The 17,211-nt window shown below is 35.8% G+C and overlaps 1 protein-coding gene across 2 annotated transcripts in view; it reads left to right on the forward strand.

Moving 5' to 3' along the window:
• Arhgap15 (Rho GTPase activating protein 15) overlaps positions 1 to 17,211 on the forward strand; it is a 591,921-nt gene that overhangs the window by 325,159 nt on the left and 249,551 nt on the right. For both annotated transcript variants that reach the window (XM_003478711.3, XM_063259030.1), the window contains exon 9: positions 14,373 to 14,495. In XM_003478711.3, coding sequence (XP_003478759.1) covers positions 14,373 to 14,495 — 123 coding nt within the window. The remainder of the gene's footprint in view (positions 1 to 14,372; positions 14,496 to 17,211) is intronic.

A 17,211-nucleotide genomic window follows, 5' to 3' on the forward strand; every position in this document is an offset into this window, starting at 1 on the left:
AGATATATTTTAGAGTTAGGAATAAATACTAGCATGTGTGAAATTATAGAGGTAGGGTACCATAACACATACTAAAATTCAGAGGACCGATTATTTCAGATAACTAAAGTTTAATTTGATGAACTGCTCCACCAACTTGGGGTACAAATATAGTTGAACTTGGAATCTTCCCCTGTTGATGCCCCCCTGCTGAGTGAGCCATCTCTGCCTGTCTGCTGCAGTGTTCCATGTGGGGTTCAGTGGCCCAGCCCTGGGTGCCAACACATGCATAATAAGCTCAGATGTGACCCAGCAGCTTGCTGTAGACTACACTGTCCAAAGGTGATACTAGCCTGATGCAACTGGTGAGCATTTGAAATACGGCTAATTTACTTAAGATACACATTAGGTGTGACATACTAGACTTTAAAAACCTAGTACAGGAAACAAACATGATGTATCCCAATAATTTTACTAATGGTTACATAGGAAATAATGATGCTTTGGGTTAAATTAAATACAATATGAAAATTAGTATTCGTTGGGGGATTGACCCCTTTGAATGTAACTTAGAAAATTTTAAATTACATATATGACTGACATTGCTCTGCTGGACAGTGTTGGTCTAGGAAGTGTGTAACCTCAGCTATAGAGTGGGTTGTCCCCAGGGATTAGTCCAGTGCCCTCCTCCATCTTGCTCCCACACTTGCCCCCAACCTGGTATTGACATCACGTATCTCTTCATCAGCATTGCTGTCATTACGAATATTCATACTTTTTCTTGTTTTCTTCTTCTTTCTTTCTTTCTTTCTTTTTTAGTATTGGGGAATAAATTTAGAAACCCAAATTACATCCCCAGACCTATGCTGATTTTTTTTTTTTTTTTTTTTTTTTTTTTTTTTACTTTGAGACACAGTCTTGCTAAATTATTGAAGCTGGGCTCAAACTTAACAATGTTCCCACTTCAACCTCCCAGACAGCCAAGATTATAGACATGGCTCACCACAGCAGTTTAAACATGTTTTTATTTTTTAATGATGCTTTCCTTCAGTTCTTGTTCAACTTCTTTTCACCAATTGCTACTTAGAATAATTTTAATATATCTTCAGATAAATAAGTAAACCTAAAAGATTTTTAAAAAAATAAAGCAATTCAGTTTTAATGAGGTAAAGATAATGATTTTGCATTCATACCTATGAATAAGTAAGGAAGGAAAAATGCTCTATCTAGGCTCAAAGCTTGAAGAGAAAGACCTGGATCAGACCTATGGTGGAGATTGTCATTTTGTAATATTTCCCAAGCACCATTTTTCTCCTTTGTGCAAGATTATGAGAAAGGTTATTTTCTTAGAGCAAACGTATTTGTCTATAAATATTAACAGTGTTGAAAATAAGGAATTAAGGGGTTTCACTTTTCTAAAAGGGAAATGCAAAATATTGTTCAATTTGATGACCAAATGTGTGGACTTGCCCAACAGCTTGTACATTGACTTCCTTGCCCCACATTCCTTTAGTGTTGGAGTTATGGACTTCATACAATTAAATAAGACTGAGGATGGAACTCCTCAAAATGTGCAGAAAGTCCTGGGTTCAATCCTCAGTGCCACAAAAAATAAAGTAAGATAAAAAGAATAGAAAATGGACCTAAAATCAACCAATATTCTAGTGGTAGAAAAAGTGATGCTACAAGAAGTAAAATATGTATTAGTAAATGTATATTAATGATGTTTAGCAGCATACAGACAAAAGTAACGGGATGAAGTATCCCTAAATGTGGAGAACGTGCAACATTAAGTAGAAAGAAAACCTAAAAGAGGGACCTTTGAGAACAGACGTGAAGGAAGTGAGGACAGTTTCTCAGAAAATACCTAAGGGGCGAATATTTACATCAAAATAAGCACCATCTGAAAATGCTCCAAGGCATTGCCCAAGAATGAGCAATAGCCTGATATGGTGGCACACGGCAGTAATCCAAGAACACGGGGAGGCTGAGACAGGAGTCTCAAGCTGGAGGCCAGCGGGGGCTACTTAGCAACTTGGTGAAAATCTCTCTCAAAATACAATTTTGCAAAACAGGGCTAAAGATGTGGCTAAGTGCAAGAGTCCTGAAGCTTTTCCTTGACAAAAAAAAAAAAATTAAAAAATAAAAAATAAATAAACAAAATAAAATTTAAAAAATCAGTGTGTGGAAGTATAACTCATCATTTCTGCCTAGCTGCATGGACCCCTAACATTTCGATGGGACTTCCTTCAGTCAGTCAAGGTTGAAATTGATGAGTGTGATTCTTTCTGGATAGGGCAGGGGCACAGGGAAAGACTCTTCACTGAGGACAACTTTGCCCCGGCCCTTCTCACAATTCAGCTCCTCAGATCTTTGAATTCTTCACAGGCTGACATTCTATCTGCAATTACTGATGTTTTAAGGATACTTTAAAATATTTTTATATGTAAAAGTGTTTCAATTGTGATTATTAACATACACATTTGTGTGTCCTTGGGGGATGTGGTCTGGGATATACCCCTGCTATAATGCTGGTAACTTGGATATTATACAAGTAATAGTCCTGCCCGATTTATCAACACAAATGTCTTGTTTGCCATAGTAATTCAATCCTGACAACACTGCACCAAGATCTTTCCATCTCTGTTATGCAAATGAAGAAACTGAGATCCAGGAACCTTAAGTCGCACCTTAAGTGGAAGAGCTGGAAATCAAAAGCAGATCACTTAAAAGCCAGTGCATTTTTTGCTATAGCTCTTGCTCAGATGCTATTCAATTACTAATTTTACTTCACAATCCACTATCTCTGTTCCAGACTCAAGTTAAGTATAGGAAACACTGTTGACACAAAGATTCACCTTACCCTGCTTTCTGCCTTGACTTTCCTATGCATCGCAAATCTATGTGATTTTCATAAATCACAAAACTGGAAAAGAAAGATTTTTTTCCAAACTGCCACATGACCCAGATCGAGTCTCAGCTAGCCATTCTCTGATGCTGCAGCAGCTAACTTCACCTTTCTTGGTATGAGCCACCTTAATTCAACTCTGACCCCCTCCTTTCTTGGGCCATTACAAGGATATGCTATCAGGAATGTTTTCAGATGAGGTCCATCACTGATCTGTTTCATCTGATGTGCCAGACAGTATGAACATTTAAATTTGTCTTTCCATGACCAGTTTAAGGCAATATTTTTGGGTGGACATTTCCTAACTGAACTGCTTAGGAAGAATGGGAAGCGAGGCAGATGGAGCCAGAATATTTCTCTTGTCCTCTTGGTTTTGCTTTCACAATTTGAAGGATAAAAGGATAACAATGACAGTCATTATTATTATCCAAGTCTTTTTGCAATGTCCCCGTTAGAATAAATGCTGATGCCTACATCTGTTGTGTTATTTAATGTAGATCTTTAAGTCAAAATGAGGATGTGTGTGCAACGCCTCCTTTTGAGTTCGCTTAATGTTTCCTACCATATTTTAAAAATAAAATCTCAAATGCTACTTTGCTAAGTGCATTTTTCATTTGATTTTAAACCTATGTGTATTTTAAAGGTCATTTAATCTGTTCCTCCACTCTTAAATCATCACTGTGTTATTTTATGTAAGAGGTACTTAATGTCTCAAGAAGCTTTTGGAGGCCTTTAAAACCCAGACATGTTTTCGCTAGACCAGAAGTTCCATTTAGTCAAGAGTAACCAAGTCTGAAGAAGACTGAGATTGTGGCTTGTTCAGTAGTCCAAAAGTTTGAATTTAGAGGGGCTGGAGCTTGGTGACATGCATCCCCCTCTCTAGCTCAATCCCCTCCCACTGGGATGAAACACATGGAAAGGATATCCAGCAGAGCACTCGTCTAAGTGGCGTCTGCATCTGGAGTGGTATCCTGGCATTCGACAACAGAATTCTCTTCCCTCGGGGAATGAGAAGGCTCAAAACCCCAAGTAATAATAATAATCTATTGCAGATTTCAGGTTAACAAAAATTAGAGAAAAGAATGATCGCAAAACACTTAGCACTGCTACTTGTCAAAAAGAAGGCTACTGCAACTTCCCCCGAACATGTATTTTTCATAATATTATGCATAATCATGCATATAAATTTAAATATATTACCATATTATTTTCAAAACTCCCCAATTGTAACTGTGTAGAATAAAACAGAATTAATTGATGTCAATTACTACATTAAGATTAAAATGCAAACGTCTTGGTTACTGGGAGAATTGGTTCAGAAGTGGGCACAGAACTGGCTGGCTCTGCTGGCACATTCTTCTGGATTTAAAAACAGTCTTTCTAATAAAGAAAATCTGGGAGGCATAAGGAGGTGCTGACAAAAAAAGCAGAAATGGCGGCTACAAAATTTTGATGAAGTCTTTACTATGTTTCTTACTAACTTGTTGGCCTTGGGCAACTGACTTAATATATTGAGTGTCTTTTTCCTCATCTCAAAAGCTGGAAGCATTTATACAGTGTTCTAAGTTCTTTCCAGATTTAGCATTTCATGTTACTGAGACTCCAGCATGAACTGTGCCCAAGAACGGGGTTATCTGATGGTCAGAAACCAAAAAAGCTTGGCGATTTGATTATAATTAACTCCTTTAGGAAAATAAATAGAATATTTGGGATAATGCTTGGGTTTTGGCAGAAAGTAAATCGTTCATCATGATTTTTTAATGGAAGGAAGATTTAATCTAAAACGGTGACTAGAAAGCAGGAAACAGTTTCACTTGTCAAAGACATGACCACCCCATCTCCATACAGGAGTCCAGAGGGATTTCAAAAGGGACAACAAACAAAACTCCATATTTCCAGAGCACAACAAGTGTCAACATGATGTAGTCTCTCTGGGGTTTTTCTTCATTTTTTTCTCTTCCTTTAGAGATGTATGTTATGAATTATGATCACTGCAATGGAGCCAAGTATTCACTGGGCTCCAGCTAGATCTTTGTTTAGTGAGCATAAGCTCCCTGCCAGCTGCAAACTGCAGCTGTCTGTCAGCATTTGTGAGGACAAACCACCCCACTATCCCTGATCACTTAGCCGTAGACTACATACTGCGTCCTCAGATCTGCTCAGTGAATCCTTTGCATTTTCAATACACTTCCTGTGGGGGAGGGCACCCGTGCTTCACACACACATTTTGAAGCAAATAGCTTGAAGCTTCTGTCAAAATGATGCTCCTAATAGAGGGTTCTGTCCCAACAAAACTATTTTCTGAAAGACTAACTGACTGTAGCCTAACATTTCCTGGCCTGTGATGTTCTGAAAAAAAGCAAAGGAGGCTACCACTCTGACAACCAGTCATTCCTTGGGACAAAGTGAGCTCTACGGAAAGTGCCAGGAGGATGGCCCGAAGCCAGGTGTCTGCCTCAGAGCTAGGGAATGTGGGGGCGGGAGGCCACAGCAAAGGGACCAGGCCCAGGGTGCTAGCCTAGCCATTCTCCTGGGACACAGAGCAGAATGAGTCAAGACTCCAGGGAATCCTTATCTCAGGAGAAATACTCATCTAGTATGTCCAAATAAACTTGGAACTCTGTGACTTAAGAAGGTGCTTTGAAGGATGATACGTTTTGCCCTGTGAGAATTTAGCTGCTTTCTAATCAGTTTTATTCTTTAAATTTTCAGCCATGTTTAGACTAGGAGAGAAACTGGCAACCACACCAGAGTGAATTACAACATTTATAGATTTTGTTAAAAGACCATCCTGTTTACATCATCAGAGTGAGTCATGTGAGCTATAAGGATCATTGTTTAGAGGGGTGGCAATTTTAGCGATACAATGAGAATTACTCTAAACTTTTAGGAATATCCTGCGTTTCCTAGATATTTGCATTTAGCAAACTGAGTTTCTTAAAGAATAATGCCGCAGCTGAAGTTTCTTTGGGCTCTAGGCTATTCATAGCACTCTGTAGGAAGCGAGGTATGATCAGTAAGTACTCATAGAAGAGACTTTGTTTAATAATATTTTCAAGTAAAAAAATAAATCTGGAATTCTTCCCACTCATGGGGGTATTGTAAAAACTGTTCTTTGTTATATAAGAGTATTGTTTCCATAAGAAATGTGCCCTCTTGGGAAGAAAGGCACAATGCAAATTTAAATTTATAATAAAACTATACAATATGTAGCATATGCCAAAAGTTGGCTCCAGTCATTCAGTGGAAAAAATATTCTACAGTTTGGGAAAAGACAAATCTGTGTGTGTGTGTGTGTGTGTGTGTGTGTGTGTGTGTGTTTAAGATTATGTATGTTTATGAGCCGGAGAGCGCTGACCCAAACATAAACACTTTCTTTCCCACCACTTAAACATATCCACAACACTTAAAATAGTTTCTTTTAGGAGGAGAAACCATGAGAGTCACACAGTCATTAAGTAATGGCAAAGCTCTGTTAGTCCATGATCTTTTCACTATTCACCAGGATTGTAAAATAAAAACAAAGACTCCCGCAAGGAATCAATATTTTCAAAAGGAAGAGCAACTTGCAGTACAAGAGTATTTGGATTGTTAAGTGCCTTCACTTCTCTCCGTGTTGCCGTTTGCTGCTGTTCTCATTGTGAAACCTTTTTGCTGGATGTATTACATATGATGAGCTTGGGTGTTATAATAAACAGAGAGGAAGGCTGCAATAATGTATTTCGGTTAGGAAGAAGCACTTGAAAGAAATTGGTTTTGCTATACACATGATGTGAGCCAATCAATAGTGGTTTAGTCTGACAAGCATTGTCAATATCCATTGTCACAGTTCAGAAAGTCTTTAATGGATAGTTGTTCAAAACCCAATGATTTTAACACATGTCCAAAGTCTTGAAATACATTCTACCTGGCAGAAACTAATTGCAGGTAAGGCTTGAGGTTGTATACAAGAATATTTTATTAACCAAGAGAAAAACAACAGTTAATTCAAATATATTTATTCATATAGATACATATGTATATATATATATATATATATATGTATTATATGCAACAGCTAAGTGTATAATCTAATAAAACCAAATACATAGGAAATGCTAATGAAATGTTAAAAATGTGAGATGTCCTAGGTTGAGGATTAGGTGTGTACTGTTCTATTTACTCCAATGATAATGATATGAGACACCTATCAGAATCTTAAGATTAATAAGAATTATTGCCACTTACTGCGTACTTATTGCATATTAGTCATTTTGCTGGGTTTTCTGCATATATTTCGGCACTTAAATTACACAGCAATCTTTCAGATTATGGATCGTTATAATCTAAATAAACACATTAACCTCTTCTTAATGTCTGATTATTTGCCTTTCAAATATTTCTTCAACTACCTGTGCCTTTCATTTATATTTGGGAGGAGGGTTTGGCTCAAATTTTATGCTTGAAAACTGAAGGATACAGTCTAGCATATTCTTTTCTAAAGATGAAAATCATTACTCTAACAGGGCCAGGAGTTTAAGCATCAAGTGAAAAGCATCTGAAGATGTTATATGTTATTCCACTGTGTACCTGCTAAAAATGTGTTTATACATATTATCACAAATTTACAAACAAATTTATGAATAATATATTCTTATAGCTCTCACTATAAATGTATATGTGGAGAGAGTATTTAAATACTACCTGATTCAAACACTTGCTAAAGGTTTGAGTCAATATATTAACTTTGAATATGCAATAGTTTTAAACATGAATTTTCATTTTCAAACTTTACTAATTATTTTACATAAACACAAGTGTTAATTTCTTAGAATCTTGCTGTGTTTCTACCTCTATGGTGGAATTATCATGCCAACAACTTTATTTTGACTTTTTTCTTTATGGTCTGATGTTCACTTTTTATATAAGGCCTTGCTCATTTGATTTGACTGTGTCCTGTTTCCTATCACCAAATAATACATTCCATGTTTAATCTACCATCTTTCCTCATGGAAAACATATTTCTACTTCAAATGTCCCTTTGTCTAGATTGATATCCTATGTTATTTTTCCTTTGTTTCTTAGTAATTGTCCTTCAGAAATCAAATACTGCCTTAGCTCAGTAACCACTTACTTTATTAGCATAATCATCAGAGTTCCGAGCAGCTCTCAGGTGACACAGTTTTAGTGACACTATCTCAAGTTGTAAGGAGCCAAGATAAAATACTTAGAAGAATATCTTAAAATACTTAGAAGAATATCTTAATGATCTGAATCTTTATATTCCACCCTGTGATCATGCCATTTGAGGAAAAATGTCATTGTGTATATCTTAAAACATTCAATAGATTTTTGCTATTTAGGTGAATCTTCTTTTTCTTCTCTACTTTTTCTAAAATGCAATATATGAACTTCACTACAAAGTCTGGATCATAAATGCAGATAAATCTAAAATATAAGAAAAAATATGTATTGTGATAGTATATTTCATATTCTAACAACTCAAAACTATGCAAAATGCTATAATAATTTAAACAAAACACTCTGTTTTATACTATACAAACACATTTTATGGTAGACACACCTAAGCAGTGTTAGCAGCAAAATAAAAATATTAATCTTGTACATAAAGAGACAGTGAAGAATTTGCATCATAGACAGATGAAAACATTAGATGTGGAAGACTTGGATTCATACATAACTCACTAGAAGCAATCATAGAATTTGCGTAAGATTGATTGGTAGTAGTTTTCCCATTCTTTATTAACACTGAAAATGTAAGAAATGTAATGGTGTCCAACTGTTTAAATTACATAACTTAGTCTAAATGTAAGCATATTTATTGTAGGAATTTTTACTGCTCCATAAATAGGTAGATAGTATAAATATGAGTCACCAAATATATAATATGTGCATATCCTTCTGTTATGAATCTAATCATCTCTGTATTTTTAAAAGGTCTAAGTGGAAAGTAAGTGGTTAAAACAAAGTACTGCTGTTAAAATACCCTGCATTCCCTTTTTCTATTATTTCCAGATTTAATCATGATTTGTGTTTCACGTAAGTCATTTAAAGTTTCAATAACTCAATTTCCAAGGCTCCAAGTTAGGAGTTGAAAATGTGACTTGTATTTACATTGACCATGTAAAAAGAGATATATTAAATGATCAAAAGTACATAAGTCCAAACTTACCCTTTCTGCCCATTCTGAGGCAGGAAGTTATGTGCATTTCTGTGAGATCTAAAACTGCATATTGGAGAAAGCAAAGTAGTATTCATTACAGCCCCTTGAATTAGCCAAGCATATGTGCCCTGGAAAGAATCAAGCAAGAGGCTCAAACAAAATTTAATAAACTTTATTTTTCTTTTCAATCAATTTGGGGTGAGGTGTTCTAAGTTATTTAAGTAACTTAGAAAGTGGTAAAATGGTAATTCCAAGTATAAGAAGATTGTACTGGAAAATGTGATTAGAGACAACTCAGTTCTTTGTTATGTAATCCTTGAGAGATCATTTGAGAAGTGCTTTGGAATCTCTGGGGACAGAGAGCCTGACATAACCTTGTTTTATAATTTTTTTGTGCATCCCCTGCTCGGACACTGCTGTGTGATAATGTAATTGCATTAGGCAACTGCTGCGGCTCTCCTCTGAGGTCCTCCTGGAGTTACAGGGAAGTGTTGGAGGCTCTTAACTGCTAATAAACCCATTTATCTACACCTGATGTTGATCTCTTTGTAAACTTCACCCTGAAAGTGAAAACATGCAATCAAGAAAACTGTTTGTAACATTTCTGAAGAGCAATGTCTCTGTTGTTCCTTAGAAGCATTTCCAACTTGTTAGCTCTCTCAGAACTTCCAAATTAAAATAGCAGCAGCAATAACAACATGTAATTGTAACATGGTAATACCTCTAGAACAGCAGTTTGGCAAGAAAAGGGATATTTCAAAATAATGACCCTAGCAAGAAGTGTTCTGGCAGATGCACATTCCTGGGTCACATCAACCAAACTATAGCATTCTGGAAGATTTGGGGGTTTTCTTTTGTGGTTCTCATACCCTTAATAGAATGGTAGGAGATGTTCATCATCCCAACCAAGTGACTTCCCCCTCTGCTCCTAGTGTGGGAAAATAAATACACAAAGGGAACCTGTTTCAATAAGCATTCCTACCTCCAGAGGTGGTTTTAACATCCTAATAGCTGTGTCAGGTATAAAACTTGTTTTGGCTAATGCCTATTCTCCTATGTAATGCTATTAACTGAAGATCATCTTAGAAAGCCCACTTTCCTCACATCTTAGGAAGCCCAGGATTCTAACTCCCCTCTGGTGAGAGCAGCTTTAGCACCAATTAAATCTCTCAACTGGTTAAGAATGGTGCTTAAAGATAATGCCTTTGGCCTGTGTGTATTGAGACTTAAATTGCATATTGTTATTCAGGATCCTTAGTCTTTGAAAAATATTCTATTTGTTTGGGATTGAAAGAAAAGATCACTCATCAATGAAAAAAAAAGAAGAGAAAAACATAAAAGAAATATAAGAAAACTGTAGAAAACCTATGAAGTTGATACAATTCAGGTTAACTGTACATGGAGGTGAAAATGTGTAGAACTAAGTCTGATTCCTCCAATCTCTTATGTAAATCAGATTAAATGCTTTGGAATTTAAACCCATATTTCTTTCAGCTCTTTTCACTTTCAAAAAAAAAAAAAAGTTTAAATGGGAATGGGAAAAAAAACTGCTCATTGGCTTAACATAAATCTTTAAGCTGCGGGGAGCTTCACCTTCTAAAAGTAGTTGAATCTCTGAGGAAAAAGAAAAGACTGAATCCTATTTTTCATAAATGATGGATTATTGTACCACACTGTGTATTTTCCAGTAAAGTGTCCTTTTATTTGCACTGTGTGATTACAAGTTTCTAAAAGTATGTGTGGGGTCACTTGGGTGCTGTGGGAAAATGGAAGGAACACTGGCCTGTTAAATCAGTAGTGAAATCAGAAGCAAAGTATGTCCTGATTATCATAGGCATGTGTTTAAATTTTGCTCTCCTTAATTGGTTATGTTGTATTTACTAAAAAGAACAATTTGGCAAGTTTTTATCCCTTGACAACAGAAAAGCGTAAACTGTTTTATAAGTTTGGCTGTGAAAACTCAGATTTGTAAACCACAATATTCAATGACCTTTACTGCTCTTTTCAGGGACCCAGTGATGGACCTCGGCTTATAATCATGCATTTCTTACATTTTTATTTTTTATTTATGGTACTTACCAGTTATTTAGTTAATAAAAACTATGCCATATATTATAGTCATGTACTGACTTCACTTCTGCACAACGCTTCTCAGAACAAAATGAGTGGGATGGATGATGGCAGAGGCCTTGTAATTTGACTTGTCATCTGAGAACAATTATTTATGGCACCAGCAAATGGAAGCTGGTGCTCTAGTCTGTCTCCAGGAAAGTCATCATTAGAGGCAACTTTGTAGAGTTTGGCTAAGTTAAAAATACTGTAATAGTATCCAAGACTATGGTAGTTTTTCAAAATGTGTGAGAAGAGAATAAGATAAAGCACTTAAAAACCTATTTCCATTTCCTTTGAAAAAACCAATGTATCTCACAGACATTTCTCACATGTGGACCCAGATGGTGGCATTGAATGCAAAATATTATACATATATGTAAAGTTAAGAATACTATCACCAGAATACTTAGGGACTTCCAAAAAAGATAACTCACTACATAATTATTGTCATAATCTAGCATTTATGCTGTGTATACATTATATGCATATATTTTAATTTGCAAGGTACTTTCTAATCACATCATTTTTACTAACTCTATAATGATAGGAAAAATAAATTGACCAACCCTGTATTTTTTTAGATTCTGCCACTGGAAATGGCAAAATTTTGAAGTGAGAGAAAAAATAGAGAATATTACCTTAGATAACCTGTAAACGTTTTGGTTAAGTTCCAAAGGTAGCCTCAAAAACAAGTCTGTCCTGAGACATAGTTTCTTAAAAGATGTCAGGTATTGCTTTATTCACTAGAACCCAGACAGGAAACTGACTATAAATACCAGCTGAAGCAGATTGTCCACATCAGTGTCCATTGCAATGGCTGGACTTAGAATGAAGCTGACTGAATTTCATGTAGGCATAGTATATTGAAATACTCAAAATAATTCTTGCAACCATATAAATGCAAAACATTCCTGAATATGCATCTTCCTGTAAAATCAATTCTCGCTTATTTAGGTATTAAGAGCACTTGCTGTTTCTCACCATGACCTGAGGTCTATCCTTCCTCTAAGATCCATTATATTTTGCTTCTATTGCATTCCTCTCTGTGTTGCATTACAATTATACAAGCCTTTTCACAATAGTTCTACCACTTCCATAAGTAATAGGTGGTCAATTTGTATCTTGTGTGATCAGGCAGTACAGTCTAGGAATATGTGAGCCATTTATGTAATGTAAAATTAGCCAGTAACACTATTTTTAAAAATAAAAAGAAACAGACCCTAACAATATATTAATTTTAGTAATTATTTCTTTTAGCTGAAAATATTCAAAACATTATCATTTCGACATATGGCACAACATGAATTACAAGCATTCATGAGTAGTAAGCAACTAGTGGCATATTTGGATAGCACAGTCCTAAATCAGCACTTCTCAAAAAGTTTAAAATACTCAGGGAAAATGACAGCATTTGTAGAGCCCACTAGAAGAAATGGACAGGACTTATACTAGTCCAAATTTACATAACTCCCCACAGGGTCCCAAGTTGTTGGGTTTCTGCCTTATTACCCTGACTGCAGAGGGTTGAGAATTGTATAATCCATTCTTCCAGGGACCACAGGCAGGAAACTTACCCTAAAGCTGTGAAACCTAACATTTCTAAGGTGTGGACACCTCTACTGTCTTCACATAAAAGTGGTTACACTTTCATCACCAATTAATTTAATAAATAACTGATGATGGATAATATGCATTCACACATACTTCTACACGTGCTATTTATAGACAGAGTTTTGGTTTTGCTTTTCACAATTCCTTTACTTTTTTTTTTTGGTATACTGATAGAGCTTCTATGACCAAAAAGGAGAATTTAAGTAGATCTTGAGAATTTTCCAAGCTGTTTAAAACAGTAATTCTCAACAGGAAACAATTTCATATTTCTCCCAGAGAACATTTAGAAGTAGTCAAAGACATTTTTGATTGTCATAACTGGGGAAGAGGTGCTACTAGTATATTGTCGGATCAATCGTAGAGGCCTAGCAGCATCCTAATCAGCCTTGCAAGGCAGCCTACGATGGAGGTTGACTAGTCTAAAATATCAACAATCAAGAAGTGCTAGTTTAAAATAATATAAAATATTATAGTCAAGTTGCAAGTATAACATGTAGTCTGATATCATAATTACAATTTAAAATAAAACTCCATTCTTCTTCCATTTAGCAGACTGGCAAGATGTTCTTTTCCTCCTCCCCTCCCCTACACTTTCTATCTTGTTAATCAAAGTTTTCAACTGTTTTGTGATCCAATCTGGAGAAAAGAGGATGAAAACATACCCTGACTTGTAGAACTTCCCACACCCTAGACCAATAAGATTTTTTTAAATACAACTTAATTCTTTAGAACAATACCTAATAAAGTGTTTCAAATGCATGTATTTTGTTATGAATTGAGTTAGAACAGTAGAGTGCCGGTTCAGTTCTACATATTATAGACAAGAAAAACTATCTTCAGTAATTAACAGCAAGATACCACTAGTGGCATTGCACTCTGCTTAATGAAAAGTCAGAATTACATGATGTCTTCATCATTGAAATCACAATCCTAAGCGTGGAGCCTGATGATTCTTATGCCTTCACCTGATATTTATCCTGAAGTGAATATGACACAATTAATTTTGAAAATCAATCTAAGAATATGAAACTAAGGATAGAGGACTGATAAAAACTGGAGAAAGTTTGAGACAAATCTGTTTTCCTAAATTTTACCTAGAATTTGTGATAACTATATCAGAAGGAGTGTAAGAAATATCAGCTGTAGAAAAAGAAATGACTTTGAGTTAACATTTAAAAGTGACAAAATTATTTGAGGACGCAGAACCTTCAAAAAGGCCTGCATTACCTAGAAATAGAACATAATCAGAATTATATTCTAAAGCATCCTCCTTCTAATTTTTTCTTTACTCTGAACATAATGTTGTATTTAGGGAAGTAAAATCATCTGGATGAAATTATTACATTAAATATAAAAGAATGAAAGTGAAAGTGGATTGCGATTATGGAACTAATTCTGTTCTCATCAAAACCTGAGGTTGCAGTCAGACCAATGCTTTCTTATGGATAATTTTACTCATACGCTCTATCTAGGCATAAGGGCCTGAGCTATTAATTCAGGTAGTTGTTCCATGACTACTCTTTTCTATCCATATTTGCATAAAGTAATAATCACAAAGAGAAATTCACTAAAGCCTCTGACTTTGTTTTTAATCTGCAGTGTTCAGACTGCATCACAGTGCCTCAGACACAAGCGACAAAAACAGAGTCAAAAGCCGATTAAAGAAGTTTATTACCCGAAGACCTTCCCTGAAAACTCTGCAAGAAAAAGGACTTATTAAAGGTACAAGACATTTCATACTTGTTCTGTAACTGTGGTAAGTGATGCTCTTCTGTGTCTATATCCAATCAGCTCTAAAGGAATATGTAGGATGTTATATTCACCTTTATTACATTTTCTGCTCTACAATAAAGGGACAAATAGCTGTCTAGAAAATGAACCCTGAGAAAGCAAAGATGGCATGATGGAAGCATGGAAAAAAAGTATCTAGCTTAGACATCAGAAGATTTGGACTCGCACCAGGAGCAGAGAAAAAGTGTCCAAGTGAGCAGACAATATGACTGTCCATTACTGTGTGCCTGAACAGTCCCAGGGAATACCTGTTGTCTCAGTAGACGTAACTACCTTGGGCCATCTCATTCTCTGCAGTGTCCCTTTTGGATATTATCTGATCACCAAGTCAGACCCTCAAATACGCGCTAGGAAGAAAGTCTGAGACAAACTAATATCCTGAAAACTTGCACATATGGACTGCTAGAGAGGCAAAGGCTTAGCCGAAACTGGAATAATGAGATATTTTAGTAAATAAACTAAGGTACAGGCAAATGAACCTAAGCCATTTAGCCACCTAAGTAGAAATACAGTACATGATTCCTGGTATTACACTAGTTGAAATGCAGTTCTACCACTGATCCGTAACAACACTGAATAAGTTATGAGCTCTTTGGGACCCTGCTTTCCCTTCTGCTATGTGGGATATGTATGCATGCCTTTGAGATACCAGTGGAACCTGTATTGCTTCATAGAATAGTATAATAGTACCTTCAGTTCTACAGTAGAATCCATCATCTAGATTATCATTTTCCTAGAGAAAATTTAGTTTCAAGTGACCTGCCATTTTACAAGACAAAAGCAGATCAACTGCCTGAAAAACCCCAGTTTTCCCTAAAATCTAAATGTATCATGACAGTGACAAAATGAAGGGGGTTTTAATTCAGTAGTGGGGTACGGCTACAATCAAACTGTTAATGAACTAAAAACCCTTGATAGTACCTTAGAATTGGTCCCAGAAAGCAGCAAAGGAACTGGATGCCTAATGCAGTTTTTATCCTGATGCAATGGAACCACAGAACACACCCTGATGCATGCATTTCCTATCTTAGAGCTCCATTAAATTTTCACCATAGCTGACCAATGAGTCAGTATTCATTAGTAGGGCTATGGAGAATCTATGTGAAATTCTGATTTGATAAGCTCCCATTGTTGTCTTCTGTGGATTTTTTTTTTTTTCCAAACACAGCTCAAGTTATGCAAATGTAGTCACATCTTGGGTTTGTTTCAATTTTAACTATGACTTTTTTTCAAGGCTTTCACAGAGATGTTTTTCAACTGAATAAAAATCATTAAACCAATTTTTTAAAAGTGTCTAGGCATTTAAACTTAGTTCTCTAATCCAATTTGTTACATATAAGGCAGAGATTTAGAAAACAGCAAAATTAGTGTTTTAATCAGTTAAGAAAAAATCACATAAAATAAATGAATGCTTAATTTCTCTAAGCAAACAGGCATAACTTATTCACAGGGAAGAATTACTTTAAAACGATAAATGGCCTTTAAAATTGATCTGTGGTACATTTGACCAGACAATTTGTATCATACTCTTTAAGCTATCTAATAGTCCATATCTGGACATAAGGCCTCCATTGCCGAGGTGAGGAAAGCTATGTCTAATGACTGAGCTTCCTGAAACCTGAAGGGAGCTCTGCAGAGCCAAAATCACTGTTTATAATGTCTACAGATGTTTATAATGTCACCAAAGCTTGAGGGTTCTAAGTGTTGAATTCAGCCAAGCTCCGAGGAAGACTATGGTGAGGGAAGGAGGGGTTACTTTAGCAACTGTGACACCCATCAGAGGCATGCCCACACAGCACATAATGTAAAAAGAGAATTACACCTATATGGTGGCATCAAATACATTACAAAGTCTCTCTTTTTAAACCACCCCTTTATTTTTGGTGTGCGTGGAGACCTGACCAATGTATGCCTACAATGGCTAGGAGTTAGATCTGGAACACAGTCTCTTGATGGGGCTGCATTTCTAATTTCTTTAATATGACTGATGAGAAGGGTACATTGCGATGCCAAAGGGGAGGGCAGTGGAGAATTATGAATGGTTGTGCAATGATTGCTCTGGTGGGTGTAGCAATCATTGTGCCATTGCAGTGGGAGCCCCTAAAAAGCTCCCCAAGAGCATCTATTCTTTCCAAGGGGATGACAAGTCCTTTCTAAATATGTGAGTTTTTACACTGAGCATCTTATGGGAAAAAAAAAATTTGAATCGACTTAATATGTAAACTATAGGCAAGAGGGTACATTTTTAAGGCTGTGGATGCATTTCAGCATATTGTGTACGTACTTGCTTTTGGAACTCCAGTAATAGCTCTTTAATTTCAGCAACCTACCTTATGCAATCTTTCAAACAATAGCATCAACATCCAAGAAAAAGAAATACTCGGAAATGGGGTTTTTAAAGAAAAGAGCCATAGTTCTTTAAGGAACAACTAATATGTCCAGGAATCAAAATAATAATCAAATAAAATTGTGCATTTAGAGAGTAGTTTTAGTCAGCTTAGTATGGGGAAAACCTAATATGACGTTAATAGAAACAGAAATTAATGCCATGCTACCTCTGTTTTAAAAAAAATTGTATTATAAAGTAAAAAAATAACCTGCTTAAAGATTCAACAGAATATCACAAAGATGTATTATGAGAGGCAAT

The sequence above is a fragment of the Cavia porcellus genome, unplaced genomic scaffold, assembly GCF_034190915.1.
Source record: "Cavia porcellus strain 051 isolate PalLab524CR breed Dunkin Hartley unplaced genomic scaffold, mCavPor4.1 scaffold_12, whole genome shotgun sequence".
Taxonomy (NCBI): domain Eukaryota; kingdom Metazoa; phylum Chordata; class Mammalia; order Rodentia; family Caviidae; genus Cavia; species Cavia porcellus.